Source organism: Nanorana parkeri, unplaced genomic scaffold, assembly GCF_000935625.1.
Source record: "Nanorana parkeri isolate BGI_ZX_2015 unplaced genomic scaffold, ASM93562v1 scaffold126, whole genome shotgun sequence".
NCBI classification, from domain to species: domain Eukaryota; kingdom Metazoa; phylum Chordata; class Amphibia; order Anura; family Dicroglossidae; genus Nanorana; species Nanorana parkeri.
The window spans coordinates 1,705,885-1,731,265 of NW_017306394.1; the positions used below are offsets into that span (position 1 = coordinate 1,705,885).

Sequence of the window (25,381 nt, forward strand, 5' to 3'; positions counted from 1 at the left end):
ACTTTGAGGTCTGTAATACCAATCTAGATGAAACAACGAGACAAAAGGAAGTAAGCGGTGACTGTATACAATGTGCTCCACCTGAGGTGAGGCAAAGTCTTATCTTCCACCACTTGAAATATAACATGGAGCTGAGCCCTCCAGCATTGGTTTTGCTTTTGAACTCGAGTTTCCCCGTCTTTGTCCTATCTGTGTGTTCAAAGTATTGATCGGGGCAGGTCATTGGATTGACAACCTGCGAGGTTGAGGAGAGACACATTCCTCCCTTTGAGGGCCGTGTTTATACAGTTCATAAACAAACACTTAGAACAGGCTCCGGCCTAACCTCTCACCCCAGAACCAAACCACTTTCTGAGCCTTGCTCAGCCCTTAGGGGGAAACGTTCCTGTACATTTCATACCCGTGAGAGTATCCAGTCTGTACTACAAACCTATTTAAAGGCACACTCCGCTATAACATGACAATTGTCCACTAAAGCTGACACGGGGACTAAGCCTGCCAGTTTTCATGCTGTCATTTATGTCTGCCCTGCCCACTGAATTCTTTTAGTTTTAGTTAACAATTTTCTTTTTGTATGAACGTCCCTAAATCTGTGACTGATTCGGCTTTCGTCGGGTTGCTGTTAAATTCCAGGAATTAAAATAAGTATGGAAGGATATTTCTAATTCAACGTTGAAAGATATCAGGTTGAAAACTACCTCTAAGGGCTCATTCACACCGACACCATAAAATTGGCCGGATCCCTGCACCGGGAGCCATAGGTGTTGCATACATCTCACCCGTACAAATCAGGGGCAGGCTGCGGCGGTATGCTGGTAAATGCTGCTCCAAGCATACATTTGCCTGCAGATAGGGATGTATGCCCCTGGACATGGACAGTCTGCATCCAGTGACATACGTCTGTACAGATATACGCTCAGGACAGCGTTTACCTGTGTACAGCCACCGTGTGTCATTGATTTGTACATAGGGCTATGCTCAACACCTGTGGCTTCCAGGCGCAGAGATCTGGCTGTTTTTTTGCAGTATGTAGACATCTTTGCCCTTGTGAATGAGCTGTATGATCTCCAGGCATACGTGAAATACTCAAATGTATAATATATGAAGTGTACAGAAGGTGGTGCATTCAGGGACAACACGTTACTGAAACCTGACTAGGGCTGAATTGATTGCTTGGATAACAATGACTCTTGTGTACGGATAGTCCTGCACATTCATCTGCCCTGCACAAAACTGCCATTCAGATTTGTAATTCTTTGCAGAAACTTCAGAGGAGGAACTGTTCCTGTGTGCATCACAAGCAGCCGTGCCTTCAAGCTTGGTGCCCTTTACACCTTCTGCCTCTTGAATATATCTGTGATCTTCGAGATGTCATTTTAGGTGAACAGACTCTACACATACTGTATCTGGAGCCATCACTGATCACTGCCGGTGCTAGACCAGGGTCATTCTAAGCTGCATTCATAAAGTTGCTCATTGACCTCTGCACTGTGAAGATCAGGGGTGTCCTCAATGACCCGTGTGTGCTTGGATATACAGCTGGAGGTGACTACTTCCACCATGGGCCCATGGATCTGGTCCTACCCACTGGTAGCTGTCTACACATTTTCATCTTGATCTTTTCCACAGTCCTGAAAAAATAGGCCACAAATTGTGCCGTGGACCATTAGCGATTGTGGCTTTACAACCTGAGCAGATCTTTTAGCCGAGAATAAAGACAGAGATTGATCAGCTCTGAACTGTTCACAAATACGAGTTTTAGTATCAGAAGTCCTACCTGGGAAATGGTATTAGAGAGACCCAAATGACGAATTGCAGCTGGTTCTACACATTACTGTTGTACTTTAAGAAATAATTAGTTATTTTTACATACACATTATAGAATCCCTTTAAGCACATCTGTGGTGTGTGATTGCTTTTCTCTGATGGTAATAGTGGGATGTTGCTGAAATAGGAAGTGTTTAGTACATAACACAGATCCCCATACTGTTAACACCTCATGATAAATTTCATCTACAACCACCATCCTGCAAAGCCAAGCAACCCGAGGCAACCTAAGCAGGAGCCTAGCTTTCAGTGGATACCCAGGTGGCCCAGCTACCATCTTTATGTTCGTGCTGTAAAACGGGGGATCAAAGATGATCACCTGCCTGCCCATCCCTTCACAAGGGGGGATGTACTTTTTGGGCAGGTTCACACCATTTTCTAGTCCAGATCTGGTCCGAAACATGTTGTGAACCTGCCCGCAGTTCCAGTGCATTCCAGACCAAACGAAATGAGACCTGCAGTATTTTTCTGGTCTGGAACGGACTGCGCTGGTGTGAACAGAGGCCAGAAATAGCATAGGGATACATTTTGGGTCTGGAAACAATCTGGTCTGGTCTGGAGATGATCTGGATGTGGTGTGAATGGGCCCTTATTAGGTAGTTGGTGATTGGGCCGTAACAGTACAGACAATGTAAACTGGATGGCTTCTCTGTGCCTATTGTAATCCTTATGTCAAGCAAAGGGAGGAGGCACCCGCAATACCTTGCCTGGGACTCCAATCTTCCTTAATCCATCTCTGCAGTGCGTTTCCATTTGGTGCTTTCCTGCACTTGTGTCACTGCAGCGGGGTTAATTAGTCCTGCAACACTCAACAGGAAGCTTATTATAGGTATCAATTAATAGCTTGATCCTCTGTCAGCCCGAGAAAGCCAATATTCACTTGTTTCCAATTAACAAGATTCCATCAGAGAAGAAAAGTTTATAACTCTATTTTTATCTTAATAGGTTCAAATGATTGTCCATAAATAAGCCGGTTCATTGGACGGCAGCTCTATGGATGTTTCCAAGGAGGAGAAGGTCCCGGAAATCTTTGCTTAGAGCAGTTGGTTATATTCTCTGCAAAGTTTAATCAGTAGACTACCCCCACCTGCCATAGCCCACCAGAGTCCACTAGTAGCCTTCTCGCTTCTCTATCATTCATGGAATTTCATGGCAAGGATTGCACCTTGTATAGATAATGAATGCAGGACGTTGGAGTTTCAGGGATACTTTTATTGGTTATTGAAGTTAGTAGATGCTAACCCTTTCTTAGATCCTTTAGAAGCCTTCGATCCCTTCTTCAGGTTTTATATTTCTGCATTCATCATTGGCTAACATGGTACAAGACTCTTCTACTCCTATAGATTATAAATAAAAGAGATGTCTTTTATTGGTATGTCAGAGTCATGTACCATTTTCTGAGTTCTGATACTGCTGGATGGATTGGACTTCTCGTCTTCAGCAAAAATAAAGAAAAGAACATCTGTTTCCTTTTCTCCATAGAAAAGGGAAATCATTACTGAATGTGCAACTGTCAAATGTTGGTGGTGAGAATTGATACGGAAGGTTCTAGCATCACGGAAGACCATTTATCTCATTGTGAGGTTCTCTGCAGCTTCTGCCAAAGATCTTGCTCTCTGCACCTGCAGATTGTTGCGTTGTGTGTAAGTTTGTGTACTGTGTGAATATTGCTCATTACTCAGTATGGTGGCGTCTGGAGCCTTCTGGTGAATGGTTGGCGGTGAACTACCTATGAGGAAGATATGAGATGAGAAAATATTGGCCAAGTGCTTGAAACATCTCGTTCTGTATCTGCTGCAGATAAAAATCATGAAACAGGAGGCTGCGGCTCCCCCGAAGGTGCAATAAAAACGCTACTGAATCTGGCTGATGGATTATCATTTGGATAAAGTGGGTGTTATTTGTAGTTCATTGATCACTGTTGCCGGGAGTTACTCTGTAAGGATTCTGGTGGGACCTGCGGCATGCAGGTCCCCTATAAAACGTTAGGCACCTGCAAGCGTCACATACAAATCAAAAGACGCCACACAGCGCCATTGTGTTGCCTCTATCTCTGACATGAAACACTGTTAATTACACGTCAGAAGCCTTTAACCCCTTGATGTGGTAGAAGGCCCCAGTTGTGTAATTAGTGTTTTTCTGTTCTTCTCTTTCATGTCACGTTGTTAATTCATCAGAACGTTCTTTCATTTACTTTACCGATAATTAAGACGAGGGGCCCGGCGAACGCACGCAGGAGGAGACAGTCGTCGGAGCCATTACCACCGAGTGATGTCATTGTGTCCGGGCAGAACGTCCCTGCTGCTCCTGTTTACCTTACTACTGCTTATTAGCTGTGCGAGTTACTCATAGGGGCTGTTGGATCCGCTTTGTTCTTTCTTTACTTTGCCATAGAAAGAAACACAAACGCTTTGAACTTGGCGGGGGGGTGTTATTGCGGCTGATTTTTGTATAATCGCAGATATTTTGATTGCTGGATGTTAATAAAGTTTCAGGATTCTACACAAAATATGTCATGTATACTATGAACAATTCAGCTGTTTAACTGCATTTGTTATACAGACGCAGCTGTATAACATATATATATATAAGCACTATATGGACCATGCGCATCATCAGCCCTACCCCAGAAGAGCTTACACTCTAATACCCACAGCCATGCACACAGTAGACTGAGAACCTGGAGGAAACATATACTAGAACAGGAGGACTATAACACATTGGGGACAATTAAATCAGCTCCAAGACCCCAGTGCTGTAAGGCTACAGTGCTAACCTCCGAGCCTCAGTGCTGCCTATATGCACAATGAACATTGTCCTGGGGATGTAACTGGCCGATAGGCGGAATCCTGGTAGAGAATTAAATGACGGCATGGTGCAGCTCTGTTCATGAACATCTATAATATAACTGCCCAGTATGTCCATTTCATAAAGAATATCCTTTATTTTTACATTACAATATATCACTCTGGTCAGGTGATCAGTTCGTAGAATGGATCCGCGCTTCTTTTCATTTTAAGGTGGCACTGTTACTGCAAAAGGATCCAAATAAAGCCCCTTGACCTAGAAGAGATAATCTACCTTTCTGGCTGCGCTGGCTGAAGGATCTTCAGTATCCAACAGACTTCTGGCTTTGGTCCCCCCGCTGCATGCTGTAGTTCCTCCGACCAGAAGACACAGCAGAGAGGGAGGATGGAACTACAGAGCGCAGCGGGTGTGACACTGGAGAGCGCGGTTCCTGACAGTGTCCAATGCCGAAGATGTTTTCCGAGGCTGAAATGGAAGGGAGGTAGGAGAATTGGGAAAGTCCACGTGGTCTCCTATCCCAGGGACCCAATGGATTAAAACATTTAGAGACCCTGCAGATTTCTTTATGTATCTCCAGCCATGAGAACATTTTCTTTAGAGTAGAAGAGTTTTATCCTCTGTCAGGTACTGTACATACCACTTATACAGCTATTGTAGACTTGGGGTGATTTCCCGCCCCAATCGTCTCCTTGCGACAGTCTGACATGAAAGTTTAATGGTCTCTCTTGGTTCTCTCACAGAATTGGCTTTCATACCGCAGGTGCACATTGCACTCTAGTAAACGTCTCTTTTCTTTGGAGATCTCACACACTTGAACGGTCATCCTTCATCCGGATACTTGCTTTGTGTCTGTATCATTGTAGACATCCCCATTCACCTCCCTGCACACAGGTATAATGAAATGGAATTTGCTGCCCCAACCACTAACGCGTCATTCTCCTCACACCCCGTACAAAATGTCAGATAACCAGTTCTTTCTACAAACACCAACTTCATTCGAGTGTGCTGACATGTGATCAGTACGGAGTTGCTTCATCGAGGAACTTGAGTCATTGACAGATTGATGGCCATTGTCATGGAGCGAAGACAAGATTGAGAGGTCTGTCCTTGCCTAGAGTCTGCTGGGTTAGGTCTCTCGGTCTTTGGTTTGCCATTTCAGAACCTACGGACTCTAAATCACTTTGATTATTGGGGGTCATTGATATCTTATCAGCAGAATGAAATAAGAGGGGAGAGCTATATTAAAGTGGATAGGAGGAGACTGTTGACCCTCGTAAGCAGCCAGGGAGCGCAACTTTGCTGGATGACAGCAGAAAGTTAAAGTGTATGTCTGGCCAATATAAATCAGGAGCACGATAAGCACATCTCTGCAATACATGCACATTGACCCCACGCGTTTTATTCCTTAAAAATGCTGAATGTGAAGACAAATTCCTGTTGATCTGCTAGAAATGCATTGAGCTCCTAACTTCCTATAGTGAGCTGACAACATTCCGGCCTGGTGCAGACCGGGATCTGCAACTGCAGACTGCGAAAAAGGGTATTTGTACATCATTTTTTGCCGATACACGGGATACACGTCGCGTGGCGGAATCGCAGCGCGACTGGGGTGCCATTAGAAAATAATAGCACCCACAGCGCGATCGTCTGTGATGGGCGACTCCGTGACCGCGTGCGCCAATCCACGTGGTATCATGCTCAGGAGTGAGTATGCTCCTGCAAGTACATGGGCAGTTTACACTCTCATGAATACTGAATGCTGCTGACTTTTATATTGCACTCACACAGAGGTTTCAGGTATGATGTGTGGAGGTGACAGGTGCACTTTGTTGAGGGAACGGACAGGCCGGGGTTATGTTGGGTTTTGTCAGGTGTGACGTTACTCTTTATGTTCTCGGCATACGTTGAAGCGTCTCCTGTCAGCACCCTTTTCATCCGGACTCCCCTCTCACCCCGTGTTTGTGTTGCTGCATCATTTCTTCCTTTTCATCTCCCTCCACCTCCGTCACAGGTTCAGCCGCCCGCGGCGTGTAGAATTATACCGCTTCATTAGGAGGCAGAGCGCCATGGTGACCGCTAAGCGCAGCCGTGCTGACAAGGGGCTTTTTCCACCCTCATTTCTGTTTTCTTTGGGCAGAACGGATGAAATGTTGCAATTTTCTGTCATTGTGCCGCCATCGCACCTGTGACATTTACTCGGCAAATATTTCCAGTTGCATTTGTACTGAACGCACAACGTCATGCCGCGCACAGCAAAGGGGCAGATTAACTCTGCGCTGTCCAAAGGGTTTTGGAAAGCAAGTAACAAAGAGAGAGAAAATCCCCTGGTTGGGTAAAAAATGGAAGATTATAATTCAGAAAATGTACACAGTTATAATTTTTCCTCTTTTCCTTGCAATGGGAAAGCCGCCCAGACGCCCTGAACTGGTATCCGCAGGAGCCGAGCTGGGAGAGTTCCTACTGCATTATGGGAGTTTGCTGATTCTGTTTGCTGGTGCAGACCTGCTCAGCTATGACATACGAAGGAGGAAGTGTGACCGCCAACAGAAACAAAATACAAATTTCTGCACCATCGCAGGCATGCCGGTGTTCTGTCGAAAGCTCTGACTTGTCGAGTTCTCCGACTGGTGACGTCACATCCGGTGACTGCCAAAAGGAGATCTACACCAGATGGAGCTAGTGTGCATGCTCATGTCAAAATTTGTAACTATTGCCACTGCGCCTGCGCAGCTATTGGCTCATCTGATTCTATAACCTAGTACAAAGTTATATTTGCCATAGGTTCTAGCAGCCGATAGCCGCACAGCTTCAGTGGCGACTGTGACTGTCGGGTCATCGGATTCTATAACCTAGTTCAAAGTTATATTTGATCTACGTTATAGAAGCCGATAGCCACGCAGACGCAGTGCCGAGTGTGGTTATAGAATACGACGGCGCCACGCAGGCGCAGTGGCAATAGTTAGAGATTTCGACGTCACCAGTTGGAGAACTCGACAAGTTGGACCTTTCAATAGAACACCGGCATTTTAAAGAGGAGCTTTCAGTAACGTTACAAGTCTCCAGGAATAAATTGTGTACATTTCACAATATTAACAGTAAAACTCCACCTTTTACAATTTGAAAAGACTTTCTTAAGCTCCAGTCCAGTGGCTTTGCCTGTGTTGAGAGTATGTCATCAGTCTGGCAGGAGGAAGCATTTCCTCAGTCTCCCCTCCTCCAGTGATCAGTCTGCTGCAGGCAGGAGAAAGCATTTCCCCACTCTCTCCTTCCTCAGTAATCAGACTGCAATATTGTAACTTAGGCTGCAGCAGGGGCTGTTCCGTGTCAGACATTTGTACAAACAGCCACAACTGGACAGACTCCAGGATTTGCATGACTGTGTCATGTCTGATGTGATATGTCAGTCCAGGAAGTAGATGGTGATTCTGGATGATGTCTGAATAAAGATGGTTCCGTCCTTCTGGAGAGAAAAGCAGATGAAGGCATTGTCAGGGGGAGTACTGAGATAATGAATACCTGGAAGTGTTATACGTTACTTAGCTTGCTACACTTAATGTAAAATAAATATATCTCTGATGACTTGTCTCCGGTAAATCAGAAGCAGCAGAGGCCATTATACTTCTCTGGAACACAGACTGCGGGCTCTGCCGATGGACATGAGCGCTGAGCACATTACCAGGTTTCATAGTAAATTCTCCTCTGATATTGTGTAATGATGAAAGGGGGTTTGTTCTGGTGTCATTTGCATACAGATCACGTTTAGGGGTACGAGTAGCTTATATTTAGCAGATAAAGTCCAATCCTGCGTCACTTATGTGTCCCTTGTGTTTGTCTTGCAGTATTTTGAGGTGCCGTTTGACTCCAACATGAACAGAACAAAGAGCCGGCCGCTGGTACGAGGACAGATCAGGTAAGAGATGCACCTGCCTGCTAACACAATGACATCTCTATTGTCTGGTTGTCAGTGACATGGGATTGAACACAAAGCTGCTCCCTGAGTTAAGTAGAATCATGTACAGAACAGAGTCTCGTCCCCGTGTACAGATCAGAGTCCGTGTACAGAACAGAGTCTCGTCCCCGTGTACAGATCAGAGTCTCGTCCCCGCGTACAGATCAGAGTCTCGTCCCCGCGTACAGATCAGAGTCTCGTCCCCGCGTACAGATCAGAGTCTCGTCCCCGCGTACAGATCAGAGTCTCGTCCCCGCGTACAGATCAGAGTCTCGTCCCCGCGTACAGATCAGAGTCTCGTCCCCGCGTACAGATCAGAGTCTCGTCCCCGCGTACAGATCAGAGTCTCGTCCCCGCGTACAGATCAGAGTCTCGTCCCCGCGTACAGATCAGAGTCTCGTCCCCGCGTACAGATCAGAGTCTCGTCCCCGCGTACAGATCAGAGTCTCGTCCCCGCGTACAGATCAGAGTCTCGTCCCCGCGTACAGATCAGAGTCTCGTCCCCGCGTACAGATCAGAGTCTCGTCCCCGCGTACAGATCAGAGTCTCGTCCCCGCGTACAGATCAGAGTCTCGTCCCCGCGTACAGATCAGAGTCTCGTCCCCGCGTACAGATCAGAGTCTCGTCCCCGCGTACAGATCAGAGTCTCGTCCCCGCGTACAGATCAGAGTCTCGTCCCCGCGTACAGATCAGAGTCTCGTCCCCGCGTACAGATCAGAGTCTCGTCCCCGCGTACAGATCAGAGTCTCGTCCCCGCGTACAGATCAGAGTCTCGTCCCCGCGTACAGATCAGAGTCTCGTCCCCGCGTACAGATCAGAGTCTCGTCCCCGCGTACAGATCAGAGTCTCGTCCCCGCGTACAGATCAGAGTCTCGTCCCCGCGTACAGATCAGAGTCTCGTCCCCGCGTACAGATCAGAGTCTCGTCCCCGCGTACAGATCAGAGTCTCGTCCCCGCGTACAGATCAGAGTCTCGTCCCCGCGTACAGATCAGAGTCTCGTCCCCGCGTACAGATCAGAGTCTCGTCCCCGCGTACAGATCAGAGTCTCGTCCCCGCGTACAGATCAGAGTCTCGTCCCCGCGTACAGATCAGAGTCTCGTCCCCGCGTACAGATCAGAGTCTCGTCCCCGCGTACAGATCAGAGTCTCGTCCCCGCGTACAGATCAGAGTCTCGTCCCCGCGTACAGATCAGAGTCTCGTCCCCGCGTACAGATCAGAGTCTCGTCCCCGCGTACAGATCAGAGTCTCGTCCCCGCGTACAGATCAGAGTCTCGTCCCCGCGTACAGATCAGAGTCTCGTCCCCGCGTACAGATCAGAGTCTCGTCCCCGCGTACAGATCAGAGTCTCGTCCCCGCGTACAGATCAGAGTCTCGTCCCCGCGTACAGATCAGAGTCTCGTCCCCGCGTACAGATCAGAGTCTCGTCCCCGCGTACAGATCAGAGTCTCGTCCCCGCGTACAGATCAGAGTCTCGTCCCCGTGTACAGATCAGAGTCTCGTCCCAGTGTACGGATCAGAGTCTCGTCCCAGCGTACGGATCAGAGTCTCGTCCCCGCGCACAGAACAGTATTGTATAGCACTATACAGAGGACACTGAGCCGTTCATATGACTGCCTGCTACAGACGGGCTTACACACTGGGTTGTGGTTTCCTTTTCTTCTGATGGGCCCTGAATTTGGCCTGCAAAGATGGATCAGTGTGTTTCCAGGTATCAGGCGCCTCCCTGTCTGACCTTGCTTTAGTCTCGCTCACAAATACCTTTTTTACTCTGTGCTGTGTCCCCCTTCCTCTGCCCTGGAATGAACGGATGGAGGTGTCTCAATGCTCCATAGACACGAACACAAATGAGCAGCCAAGGATTCACATTTATGGCAGCACCAGCAGACATTGTTGTCTTCTCCTCCAGCCATCTTCTCAGGACTGGGATCAGCTTTACTGTGTTTTGGCGCAGCAGTCACTATCATTGGAGCCCTTCTTTATCAGTCTGCTTTTCGGGGGCCTTAGCAGGTTATACACTATATAGCCAGATGTGTGTTCACAGCTATATAAGCTTGCTGAGCATCCGATAACAAAACCATGGGCATTATAATGGACTTCCTCCTCACCTTGTGGCTATATGAGCCTCCACTCTTCTGGGAAGGCTTTCTAAAAAAAAAATTGGTGCATGCCTATGGGAATTTTTGCCCTTTCAGCCAAGAGAGCATTTGTGAGATCATGTACTGATATTGGAGCTGAGAAGATCCAGGCCACAGTCAGCATTCTAAGTCATCCCAGTGGGATTGAGGTCAGGGAGGCAAATCAAGTTCCTCTACACAAAATTGGTCCAACCATGTCTTTGTGCAGAGGGGACAGTCATGCTGGAACAAAAAAAGGGCCTTCCAAAATTGTTACTATAAGGTTGGAAGCACACAGTTATCTAAAATGTCTTTGTATGATGTAGTTATACAGTCCCCTTTCCTGGAGACACCTGAACTCAATCATTTGGAGGGGTAGACACACATGTGACCTCAGTAATGGTGGTCAGGTGTCCACGAAGCTTCGTTTAGTGACAGTTCTGATCTCTCGGTTTGCTTTTCTTTTGCAGCAATAATAGGACTCTGATTACGTAATCTTTCTTACAACAACCGTTCATCGCTAACTTTCACTTATTTCATGGCACCTTGCGTTGCAAATTTGCCATGAACATGACATTTCAGTATTAGGAAATGACACTGTTCGGTACGTCTCCATTATAGCGTGTTTGTCACACTGCGTTCCGGTCATTAGTGCTGGGGATAATTTCTAGGAATAACACTGATTTTGCCCTGCCCTCCAGTGTATTTGTCATTGTTGGTTGGGCTCTCTCGCTCGGTTCCAGAGGATGAATAGAAGGAAATGGTGCCGGGTGAGAATTACTGACACCCCTCCAGGCGACATTCTGCATTATTTCCTGAAAACGCTGAATGCTCGAGCAGAGCCGCTTCTGCTTCTCCTTCTGTTAATTACAAGGATTCGAAACTGGGACGTTTTATTAGAAACCTTATCAAGTCCCGCCGTCGCTTTCTGTCACCTCGTTGTTTGTCATGTGAAATTCTGCTGCGTCCTGTGAAGGTGCTGTCAGGAATTGTACGTCAGGCTTGTGCTGCAGAAATTCTCCTTCAAACACCTGTCTGCAGTCACCTCCCAGATGTTTAGATTTCACGCCTGAATATTAACGAATATGGAACACGACTCAACGCTTGACGTGCTGACTTGTTCATTTTTGTGTATTTTTTGGATGTTCTCAAGATGGTCAGGTAAAGGCAACGCACCATACCAGGTGCCAGAGACATGAGCCGTTCCCCAACTTTATTTAGCTTGTTTCTTGGCAGTGTCTTCTAGTAGATGTCTGTGTTGGAGATTCTCCCTCACTTCCTCTCTGGGCAAACCAATGTCACCATGGCAGTGAGGGGAAATCTTGTGCAGAATATGTTCATCCATGACATCACCGTGACCTCACCATTCTGGAAGGCTGTGCGCTCTCTCTGTACTTTCTGTATCTCTCTCTGTATCTCTCTCCCTCTCTCTCTGTATCTCTCTCTCTCTCTGTATCTCTCTCTCTCTCTGTATCTCTCTCTCTCTCTGTATCTCTCTCTCTCTCTGTATCTCTCTCCCTCTGTGTGTCTCTCTCTCCCTCTGTGTCTCTCTCTCTCCTTCTGTCTCTCTCTCCCTCTGTCTCTCTCTCTGTATCTCTCGCTCTGTATCTCTCGCTCAGCCTCGGATAGCAATAAAAACATGACAGAATCCTCTCTCTCTCTCTCTCTTACTCGCTCTGTCTGTCTCTCTCTCTCTCTGTGTATCTCTCTCTCAGCCTCAGATAGCAATAAAAACATGACCTGATCCTCCACACTCTATCCACAGCTAGACAAATATGTTTTGTCCAGAGGAACCCTTTCAGGCTGGATTCACATGGACACTGGTGTAGAAGACTATATAGTGGTCATGTAGTGTTGGTGGTCCACTCACAGTATGACTCTCCCGGAGAGAAGACTTATAATTGGCCGCTCTGACCCTAATATTGCTCTTTATATCGAACCTTCCATGTTGGAGGCAAAGATCAGAACCAACTACCAAGCGCCCCTGTACCGTCCGCTTAGTGATAGTGCGCAGATATTTTTTAGTATTTGTTTTCATGCGATGTTTACACCTTCACCGGAATTTCTGTAATTGAAGAATTTCCGTATTTCTCATTCTTGTAGAAATGTTTGTGACTCGCGGTTACAGAGTTTGTATTATATGGGAAGGATTTCAATTAAGTTTCCCTCAGGGACACTTTCTACCGTGTCGTTTCCCCCATTATCACACACTCCCGTCACATAATTCTCCATCTATATAAAGGTTTATTTTGTTTTATTCTTATATGAGTGCAGAGAAATGAGCCGAGTTAGTACAACGGAGCATGGCAAGACTGCTCCCCCACGCTACATGTGACCGTTCAGGAGGTGCAGGCTTTGTATTTTGTGTTCCTCGTGGTTTTGGGCCATGTTATCAATTGTGATATGAAATCAACTACAAATTCTATTTATTTGATTTTTTTTTTAAAGGAATAATCATTTACACTCATGAGAACTTTTATGTCTGTATACAGTTGGAGGTTTTTAAGAATAAAGCCGTCCACACACTGGTAGATGTTCATATTAGCAGAACATTCGATAATGTAATCAAAGACATGAATGAATGTTACAAATGTCCTTTTTCCTTATTATTATACAGGATTTATAGAGCGCCAACTGTTTGCGCAGCGCTTTACAATATAAGGAAGACATTACAATCACAATTCAAGACAAGATGGTAGGAGGGCCCTGCCCCTGAGGGCTTACAATCTAAAAGGGAGGGGTAACATTCGATTTTGGAATAAATGGAGTTTGCCAAACAGCATTCAGCGAGCCAGCTTGGAGCGGCGGTGACTACTTGACAACACACACAGGGACCATGGGGAACACAAGTAGCCCCCCTCCAGAAGGAAGGACAGTGTCAGCACCCATTCAGAGATGATTGGAGGATCTACAGACGAGTGATAGACAAATAAGATACATTGTTGTTAATAGTTGAGGTACTTGAATACATTTTTAAGATTTATCTCTGGAGTTTCAGCAGCTCATGCTATGATTTTTTTTTAATGACACCGAGTTCCTTCTTAATAATCACATGTACTGGGAGCACACAAGCCGAACCAGTTCCCTGCACTCCTCCATTACATCGCTGTGTTTCCATTCGGTGACCGGTAACTGAAACGGGTCAAAGGTGTCTCAAACTCCATTTTAGCAGCGAGTCATTTCTGCTGACTGCAAAAGCAGAAAGTAATAAAAGAAAAGCAGCTTTTCCTGCTGAAATATACAGTTGTGACGGGTCACCTTTCACTTGGAATACATTGAAGCCGGCTGTAGATTGTAAATGGGGGAGGGGAGGAAATATATAGAAACAACTCCTATATTTCTGTTTGTGACATGTCGTATTCCTTGTAACACGGGAGCTTTGCTGCTTCTAAATGTCAGAGCTCTGCGCTGGTCCGCTCCAGGCGGAAAGAGAGGCGGGAGTCTGGCGGAGCTGAATTATTAGGCGGACAGATATTGGGGTAGCAATCAGGTGAGGGCAGAGCTACGAGGAACGTCTCTGTCCTCAGCCTCCATTGACTGGACATCTAATATTAATGAGTAATTTTCATTATTTCTAAATTTCCATAATTAAAATAATCCCCGGTGATCTTGCCTTATTCAGACTTCCTGTTATAGGGCGACAACGCTCGGTCCTTGTCTTCCGGTTGTGCTCCTATGTTGTCACCCTGTGACGTGGGCTTCTGATATTCTGACATGGTACACTGTTGTTACCATTAGGTAAACCCACCTTGAGCAGCCATCGCTGGAGTGCATGTAGACAGGAAGTGGCTGCAAGGAGGCTGTAGGAGATCAATAGCACTGAGGGAGGTCACTTATGTGTACTTTCAAATGTTTTTTCACCAGAACCATGTGGACAGTCCCATAACAATCAGTGAATGTGTACCTATGACTGGTGAACCCTTCTATAAGGAGGGAAAGTCCACGCTGAGATCTCAGTAGCTGGCAGGGCAGGTGAACTGTTTTCTCAGCAACTTGAACGAAAGCAGACATGCTGATACTTCTAGTTCCCTCCGCCTTTTCTTGGCATGCTGGGAAAGCTGTTCCTTCTGCTGTATTTGTATGAATAATACAGAACGCCCCTCCTCCGCCCTGTTTTTCCAATTCAGCTGATATTAGGTAAACAATGCGTACATTGCATGATTGGTTGACCTGTGTATGTACACATTGTGCTTCGGGGAGGCGGGCGGGTGATAAATCTGGAGATCACTGCCCTGACACATCGCCCAGGAGCCCAGATGGATGGGGCACAATGGGAAAGTCATGGTGAATTTTGGTCAATAAGCTTTTCCATCTGCTTTCAAGATGAGGCGGGCACAGAGCAGGGGAGGCCGTACAAGACCCTCAATGCGTCCTCTACACAGGGGGTGAGAGGCCCGGATCAGCCTGCATGCCAATACTAAGGGAGCCTGTAGCCTCTCTGAGGCCGGTCTGAAGAGCCTTGTGTACAGCAACATTTTACTAAGCACCCGCAAAGCTTTCAGCCAACTTCAGGGAGACCTTCTCTAGAGTTCTGTATTCAAAAATGCTGATCTCCTGCAGCCTCTTTGCTTTGGACAAACATAGCGTCCTCCCGGATGAAGAGGAGACTCAGCATACATAGTGATAGGATCCGGGGTCCTCCTGCAACAGAGTGATGAAGTTCCGGGTGCAGGAAGATTACACTATCACACCTCTCTATAGGAAACACATACAGACACTTGCAGGAGATGTTGGGAGTCGGAGGTTGTCCAGTCTTCCTTAGAGGAGACAATGCGTTGTAATATATAGAGAGAGATGCACATGTGTGAGGCACTGGAGGAATATATTAACCCGACATCTGCAAGGATTTGCACAAGATCCACTTTATCTCCCAGCTTAATACTCCTTCCTGATACCAGCAGAACATTGAGTGCCCCAGGCCGGCATTTCATGCTTATCATTCATCTAAAATACACAGAGAGTCAACCTCATCCATCCCGCTGGCTGCGTGACCCCTGATGGACAGCCGTGACCTCCAGCCTGCGACACACTGCTGCCTGGTGTGTAAACAGGGTGCCAGGGGCATCCATCAGATCACAGGGAGATATATGGCCATTCTGATGCCTGGATGAAAAGCAGAGCCAGAACCCTTCATGACACATAAATAATGATCCCAAATAACTGACACACTGCACCTGGGACATGAGAGCCGAAATCTACTGCAACGGATTCCACTTATTTCACGCTACAAAGTTCTGTGTTATCAGAGATATTCCTTATAATGTGTTTGATGTGCTATGGCGAGCTATTCGGCTATCCTTAGTTCTGATGTTTTAAGTGGCCCGTCGCTTTACGCAGCCTATCCCATCACTAGAGACCAGTGACATCACTGAGACCCTTCATATTCATGAGAACGCAGTCTATTTCTTCACTAGAGACCAGCGACATCACTGAGACCCTTCATATTCATGAGAACGCAGCCTATCCCATCACTAGAGACCAGCGACATCACTGAGACCCTTCATATTCATGAGAACGCAGCCTATCCCATCACTAGAGACCAGTGACATCACCGAGACCCTTCATATTCATGAGAACGCAGTCTATTTCTTCACTAGAGACCAGCGACATCACTGAGACCCTTCATATTCATGAGAACGCAGCCTATCCCATCACTAGAGACCAGCGACATCACTGAGACCCTTCATATTCATGAGAACGCAGCCTATCCCATCACTAGAGACCAGTGACATCACTGAGACCCTTCATATTCATGAGAACGCAGCCTATCCCATCACTAGAGACCAGTGACATCACCGAGACCCTTCATATTCATGAGAACGCAGCCTATCCCATCACTAGAGAGAGACCAGTGACATCACCGAGACCCTTCATATTCATGAGAACGCAGCCTATGCCATCACTAGAGACCGGTGACATCATCGAGACCCTTCAGCCAATGGTAGACACTCATAATTTTGTTTTCTTTAGGTAAATAATAGTAATCTTTGCTCTGGAATTGCACGGCTTATATTCTGGAGTATATACAACGCTGTGCGTACAGAAGAGGCAGATAGCGGGAATTCGTCTCCTACGGGCGTGTCATTAATACAATTATTTAATAAGAAATACAATTTCCTGGTGCTCTGTCCTCCCGCCTTGTGCCGCGGCGCTGTGAGGGACTCGTGAACGCCCCGAGCTATAGAGATTACAGACTCTTCAATGTATGAGCAGTCTAGGTGAATAAAGGGTAATTTCTCAATTAAACGTCCCGCCTGATACGGGTATAAATGTTTAACTAATCGCCCGTCCAGGAGGCTGGGAATACTAAACACAGCTTTGTTTCTTGATCATAAATAATTGAGAAGTTCATAAATGTCCTTGGGACTATGCAAATTTGATGGCTGTGTGAATAAATTGAGCGGGATTAACTGAAATGATACAAGACTCCCCTCCCGGCTGAACACCAATGTCTCCGGCCTCTGCAGTCTGCGTTCATTTTGACCTTTTGGGACAAAGTAAATGCATTGCAGGGCGCTTGTGGGTACCGAGCTGGATGTCTATGGACATTCTCTGTTGTGGATGTCCTGCGGCTCTGGCTGTACTTCATTGCAGTTTCCTATGATGGATCCGGTGTGTATGGGGCCCTGGACAGGAAACCATCCCCTTTCCCCTCCATGACAGCTCTGGAGACAAGTGCACGGTGTACATTCATCTCTGGCAGCGTAGTCATCTCTTCAATGTGCTTTTCAATTGTATTCTGTGGCGGGTGTGTTGCTGTCATAATATCCAAACTGACTGCAGATCGGCTGTAGTCATTGTTCGGCAGATAATTTTTGGACCGCCTTCATTGGCGAAAATTGATTGAAAAATAGACTTTTGTGGAAAGGAGGGGCGCTGACAGGACCACACACACTGCTCGAATTCCAGCCAAGTCAGGAGGAACTAAAATTGAAGCAATGTATGGCCGGCGTACACCTCTAGGAGAGAAAGCCTTGTGCAGAATATGTTCATCCGTGACCTCACTGTGACATCACCATTCTGGAAGGCTGTGCGCTCTCTCCCCCCCTCCCTCTCTCTCTGTATCTCCTCTCCCTCTGTATCTCCCTCTCTCTGTATCTCCTCTCCCTCTGTATCTCTCTCCCTCTGTATCTCCCTCTCTCTGTATCTCCTCTCCCTCTGTATCTCCCTCTCTCTGTATCTCCTCTCCCTCCCTCTCTCTCTCTCTCTCTGTATCTCTCTCTCTCTCTCTCTCTCTCGTAGTAAAATAAAAGGATGGCAGGCAGCTGAGCGGCCATAAATCAGAATTCCTCTTTTCATCTACAAAGGCGGGATCACTTTTAAAGCTTCTCTCCTCTGGTTTCGGGGAGAGTTTGGAGTTGAATCTTCAGCTGTCTCTTCCTGTCTTTGAATAAATAATGACCTTTTTTGGAGGTGAAAAAAGGTCATTCCAATCTCCGCGTTTACTCCAGCTTTGGTGTATCACCTCAACCACCTCTTTCTCTTCCTCTACTGATCGCTCTGGCATGCCGATTCCACTAAAGGAATCCTCTGGCACAATGTCATATGCTGTGTCTGAACTGCCCAGATTTGGGAGAAGTTTTCTGTAGAGAAGCACTGATACCAAGTATTTGGGCGAGAACTCCCTCTGACCAGCAGTGCCGAGGGAAAATGGAGCTGGCTTCCTTTCTGATCAGGAAGCCGGGCCGTGGGTTAGGACGTGCGTCCCGGCTTCCTGATTGGCTAGCAAGCTGGCTTCACTTGTTGCTAGGCAGCCTGGCTTCCTAATCAATCAGGAAGCCAGGCGGCACCTCATGACTCGCGGCCTGGCTTCCTGATCAAGAAGCCAGGCTGCCTCGGGAAGTCAAGCCGGTGTTCTTTCTATAGTACACCGGCCCTCCAGGCAATCAGGAAGCTGGGCAGCGGGTCTTGATCCGCCACCCGGCTTCCTGATAAATCAGGCACACGGCACTGGTATCGGCGAGTACTGAAAACAATATCGGTACTCGATACTAAGGAAGCGGTATCGGTGCATGCCTAGTTTTCTGCCATATTTCTTACAAGTGAACTCCATAGTATCTCGCTGTTCTGTGGGCGTCCGTCCCCAGTTGGGTTTCCGGACTCCCTGTTTGGACCCTCGTCAGTGCGACACTCGGAGACAACATTGTGGAGGCCACTCCCTATCAGCATGACGGATATCCAGGGTTTAATGAAGCTGTGAAGGAGCCATTCTGAGATAACGCAGAAATCATCGCCGTGTCTCCTCCGGGGTGATAAAGAACTGTGTGAAGCCGGAATTAACGGCAGATAAAATCTCTCCATTGCTTGTAAAGTTTGTGATTAATATTTGTAGCGACATCACCATGAAACGACCGCCGGTCAGCGCTGCCATTTTTCTTTTAATTAGCCAGACATATTGAACCAGAAAGAGTTGCGAGCGATTTCTAATTAAAATGGAAATTGAATTTAAAACCATTGTTTATCATTTTTCTGTCCGCGCTCTCTTATCGCGGCTGTAACGCCCGGCCATACATAACCGTAATAAAACTTTACTCCCATCAATTTCACTGCAAACTTCGTTACAGTGACGGCGGCGGCGATAAGACATTCCTTCACATCAAATGTATTGCATCAGAATTTCATTTCCAGACGCGGCGAGTTTCCACCTGTGCGGAGATTGAAGCTCGGATCAGTAATGGCGATAGAGATCCAGAGAATGATTTTCCTTCTGACACCGGAGACTGCAGACCCCCAATGTGGATGTTCACAGCCAGGACTCCGGAACCATGGGATCTCTGCTCTGTACTCCACATCGTATCATTGTCACTTGTCCTGTATGCCGGGTGTCATTCTCAGTATCTGTTCTTATTCTATATGTATGGACTCTGCACAGTACCACTTCTCGTGTCCTGTATGCCTGGGTGTCATTCTCAGTATCTGTTCTTATTCTATATGTATGGACTCTGCACAGTACCACTTCTCGTGTCCTGTATGCCTGGGTGTCATTCTCAGTATCTGTTCTTATTCTATATGTATGGACTCTGCACAGTACCACTTCTCGTGTCCTGTATGCCTGGGTGTCATTCTCAGTATCTGTTCTTATTCTATATGTATGGACTCTGCACAGTACCACTTCTCGTGTCCTGTATGCCTGGGTGTCATTCTCAGTATCTGTTCTTATTCTATATGTATGGACTCTGCACAGTACCACTTCTCGTGTCCTGTATGCCTGGGTGTCATTCTCAGTATCTGTTCTTATTCTATATGTATGGACTCTGCACAGTACCACTTCTCGTGTCCTGTATGCCTGGGTGTCATTCTCAGTATCTGTTCTTATTCTATATGTATGGACTCTGCACAGTACCACTTCTCGTGTCCTGTATGCCTGGGTGTCATTCTCAGTATCTGTTCTTATTCTATATGTATGGACTCTGCACAGTACCACTTCTCGTGTCCTGTATGCCTGGGTGTCATTCTCAGTATCTGTTCTTATTCTATATGTATGGACTCTGCACAGTACCACTTCTCGTGTCCTGTATGCCTGGGTGTCATTCTCAGTATCTGTTCTTATTCTATATGTATGGACTCTGCACAGTACCACTTCTCGTGTCCTGTATGCCTGGGTGTCATTCTCAGTATCTGTTCTTATTCTATATGTATGGACTCTGCACAGTACCACTTCTCGTGTCCTGTATGCCTGGGTGTCATTCTCAGTATCTGTTCTTATTCTATATGTATGGACTCTGCACAGTACCACTTCTCGTGTCCTGTATGCCTGGGTGTCATTCTCAGTATCTGTTCTTATTCTATATGTATGGACTCTGCACAGTACCACTTCTCGTGTCCTGTATGCCTGGGTGTCATTCTCAGTATCTGTTCTTATTCTATATGTATGGACTCTGCACAGTACCACTTCTCGTGTCCTGTATGCCTGGGTGTCATTCTCAGTATCTGTTCTTATTCTATATGTATGGACTCTGCACAGTACCACTTCTCGTGTCCTGTATGCCTGGGTGTCATTCTCAGTATCTGTTCTTATTCTATATGTATGGACTCTGCACAGTACCACTTCTCGTGTCCTGTATGCCTGGGTGTCATTCTCAGTATCTGTTCTTATTCTATATGTATGGACTCTGCACAGTACCACTTCTCGTGTCCTGTATGCCTGGGTGTCATTCTCAGTATCTGTTCTTATTCTATATGTATGGACTCTGCACAGTACCACTTCTCGTGTCCTGTATGCCTGGGTGTCATTCTCAGTATCTGTTCTTATTCTATATGTATGGACTCTGCACAGTACCACTTCTCGTGTCCTGTATGCCTGGGTGTCATTCTCAGTATCTGTTCTTATTCTATATGTATGGACTCTGCACAGTACCACTTCTCGTGTCCTGTATGCCTGGGTGTCATTCTCAGTATCTGTTCTTATTCTATATGTATGGACTCTGCACAGTACCACTTCTCGTGTCCTGTATGCCTGGGTGTCATTCTCAGTATCTGTTCTTATTCTATATGTATGGACTCTGCACAGTACCACTTCTCGTGTCCTGTATGCCTGGGTGTCATTCTCAGTATCTGTTCTTAATCTGTACAATGTATAATCTGGAAGGTCGGAGCTGAGGGGTATTTTGGCCCCATTCACGTTGTGTGTGATGAGATATATACTGTCCAGGCTCCTCGTCCTGTGCTGTGTATTATCCGCACACATCGCAATGTCTGGATTCAATATTCATTTACATGTTTCGCTCCTTTGGTCTCCCTCTATCTGATAATTGGGGTCTCCTCCTCGTCATTCCTTCACTTAGAGGACTGAACTGGGCTTTTCCCGGCAGCTGTTCGGCGTGCTCGTTGTGGCTCTGAATGTAGTGATGATTCTATAGGAGTTTATTGGTCACCTTCCAGTTCAGCATATAAAGCGTTGTGGGTAAATGTAGCCGAATACGACGGAACCCTCGGGCCGCCCCCCGCCGTGCGTTCCAGAAATGTTCTTGGCAAGACGCATAGCTGATATCCTGCCAGAGCGCGCTGCCAATGTTTATCAACATCTTAATGTATTTATTAATGATGTATATCATTATTATCTGCATGCCAGCCCTGTGTGTAGTCACCGTGTGGGCACGGGGGGGTGTTATCGAGTGCGGATTCCGCTGGCTATAGGCGCCGTGCCCATACATATGTCGGGTGAAGGGAACACTGTGTGTCCTAAAATGTGCACAGATATGTGTCGGGGATTCAGCGGCTGGTTGTGATGGGAGAAGATATAAAACTTTCCTCTGGTAATAGTAGAGACGAGACGATCACCTGGTGTGGGAGAGGTAGATTGGGTCCAGATACGGAAGTTCCTGTATGGAAGCCAATACATCTTCTCAGAAATGTTTCTTGCTGCAACTTGTGTTTAAGATAAATCATCATAAGAGAAAATCGGAGTCTGTCACCGCTTCATTCTCTGAAAATGCTCATTATTATTATACAGGATTTATATAGCGCCAACAGTTTGCGCAGCGCTTTACAATCTAAGGAAGACATTACACTCACAATACAAGACACGATGGTAAGGAGGGCCCCGCCCCTTTCCTGGACTGCTGTGCTGACCGTCCGGCTTCTATATTTTCAGGCGCTGACTTGGAACATGTACGCAGATCTGTAAAGCCATAATTACTCTTTTGTTTATTTTTATATTATACGGGATTTATAAAGCGCCGACAGTTTGCCCAACGTCTTAAAAAATAAGAGAGACGGTGCAGTTACGAGACGAGAGGGTCCTGCCCATGAGAGCTTACAATCTAAAGGAGGACTGTGCTGTGTGTATGAAGTCTGGAATAAATGGCTCCGTGATATTCAGCTCTATCTGTATTATAATCTGGATGTGCAGTTGGCCACAATGGGGCATAAAGAAATTATTTGCATGGCTCCGCCCACTATCCTATAATTAGGAATGAACTACTTGTTTTTTGGATCTGTGATGGAAGTGAGACCTGTAAATTCAGATTTAGGATTGCCGCGGTCGTTTTTATTGAATTGACCTTAGAAACATATGTAACGTCAATGTGACATGAAGCAGAGGTGCCAATCATAAATATACATATTCATTTCTTTGCACATTACAGATCGTAGCGGTGGATAAGGAATAACTGGTTCTTAAGGGCTGATTCACACCACAAAGTCTCCGTTCAGGGCCCGGAAGGCTGTGGCTGCGGTGCCAATGACTTTAATACACGGCCACGCCCCCTCCGCAGTGTGATCGCCCACTCCCGGAACTGAGGCACATTAGCGCTTGCATTCTGCTCCAGTTCGGTCTGTAAACATAGTGCTTGCAGTATTTTTGCAGATCGCACTGGACCAGAATGCAGGCGCTAATGTGCCTACGTTCCGGGTGCAGGCGATCGCACAGTGGCCCTAGCTGCGGTGCCATTGACTTCAATGCACTGCCATGCACCTCCCTGGCCCCTGAACACACGGAGCCGGCTAGCTTGCGTTCCAGAAGACGAACGCTCTGGAACACAGACTTTGTGGTGTGAACCGGCCTTTAAAGTGTAAAAGTAAACCCAAAACATGTGTTTTAGTGTGCCTGGCATCGTTTCTCACTGTGTGGGGTAAGCAAATCCTGCCAGTAACAGCTCTTCCTGTTGCGGGTGGCCAATGATAAGCCAACGCCTCGCATTGTCAGACTGCCACGTGCACTCCTGTAGGTTGTTGGTCAGAGGACTGAAGGAGCATACATGGCATTCTGACAGTTCTGGGGCAGTGGCAGAAAGAGGTCGGCATGAAGGTGTTTCCAGTATAAGGGTTGTACATATCCCGAAATCTGATGTACTAAGTTTCAGTATCGGCATTCTGTGCTGCACAAATCTGGGCAGAGACATTTCAGTTGCCTGGGAATAAGACTCTAATACTCGGATATAATACAAAGCCAATCTCTGGATATCGCAGAATGTTCATCGCTGGTGATACCTGCTGGATTAGAGATCAGTGGCATGTAAGCAGCACTCCGGGGGTTCAGTTGCCGCTTTGGGTGGTCGGATGTTCACTGATCGAATGTGGGGTTGTGTTCATATCATTCCCGAGCGTGCTGTGCCCACCATGCAGCGAGGTCGATGTGCTCCGTGTACATACGTGTCAGACTTCTCTGTAGAGGAATGATCTGAGTGTACAGGCAGAGCAGGTGTTACATTAAAGGTACCCTCGCTGCCTCAGGCTCTCTCCTTATGTTTCAGGGGACATAAGCAGAGCCCGGCTGAGGACAATTCATATCCCAGACCACATCTGTATCTCCGCATGGAGGCAGGTGCAGGACCTGTATTTCGCTAGCGAGGGTTGTTCATGCCTCTTAAGAGCTCTTTGGCTCTGCGATAGTGAAACGGTTAAACACAGGAATGTATTATCATATTAATAAAGCCGAGAATCTCCGCCTGGGGCCGCGATTAATGATTTAATGTTTTTGTTGAAAGCCTTCATCTCCCCCATCCCCACCTCACTGGTAATGACTGCGAGGTAATGAACTATAGGGATCGTGCGAGTTTAACGCCAGCAAAAATTACTGACACATACAGACTGTGATCACCAATTTGTCTCCGTCTGCAATGTGCGGCACACCTGACATACTGCCGGGGGGTGGTGAGTGCGACTGACAGGCCCCGTGTGCTTGGGCAGGGAAATCGGGAATATTCACTGTAATGTACAAGATTAACATTGGTTTACGGTACAGACCAGTGACATCACCGAGAACCTTCATATTCATGAGAACGCAGCCTATCCCATCACTAGAGACCAGTGACATCACCGAGACCCTTCATATTCATGAGAACGCAGCCTATCCCATCACTAGAGACCAGTGACATCACCGAGACCCTTCATATTCATGAGAACGCAGCCTATCCCATCACTAGAGACCAGTGACATCACCGAGACCCTTCATATTCATGAGAACGCAGCCTATCCCATCACTAGAGACCAGTGACATCACCGAGAACCTTCATATTCATGAGAACGCAGCCTATCCCATCACTAGAGACCAGTGACATCACCGAGACCCTTCATATTCATGAGAACGCAACCTATCCAATCACTAGAGACCAGTGACATCACCGAGACCCTTCATATTCATGAGAACGCAGCCTATCCAATCACTGGAGACCAGTGGCATCACCGAGACCCTTCATATTCATGAGAACGCAGCCTATCCCATCCCTAGAGACCAGTGACATCACCGAGACCCTTCATATTCATGAGAACGCAGCCTATCCCATCCCTAGAGACCAGTGACATCACCGAGACCCTTCATATTCATGAGAACCCAGCCTATCCAATCACTAGAGACCAGTGACATCTCTCCGCTGTATAAAGAAGAATGATTCTTTTTCATTTAGATTTTGTGCTCCATGTTAAGTGGCCACATGTGTTGTGCGTAGAATGAACACGGGTAAACAATGGTAGCACAATGGGATCAGATTCTTCCCTGTGCTGATTACAGTTTATTTGTAGAAAGGATTATAATGGATTGTAGGGAATCCAATCTTGTGTTGGTGTGGTGAGCGCAGTCACATACGAGGTGACTTTCTTATACACTGTAAACAGTGCTGGATAGAAGTATGCAGAGCGGGTCACACACGGACCTGGCTCCCTATGAAAGGTCTCTTAGTAGAGATGAAAAACAAACAGGGTTCAATCCAGTCCTCCTCCTCCCCCCCTCCTCCCCCCCCCCCC

General features: G+C 46.8%; 1 protein-coding gene across 1 annotated transcript in view; it reads left to right on the forward strand.

The window, feature by feature from the left end:
- The window catches only part of LOC108784750 (protoheme IX farnesyltransferase, mitochondrial), an 88,496-nt gene that overhangs the window by 55,915 nt on the left and 7,200 nt on the right, over positions 1 to 25,381 (forward strand). Inside the window, exon 5 of the mRNA XM_018553636.1 lies at positions 8,475 to 8,545. Coding sequence (XP_018409138.1) covers positions 8,475 to 8,545 — 71 coding nt within the window. The remainder of the gene's footprint in view (positions 1 to 8,474; positions 8,546 to 25,381) is intronic.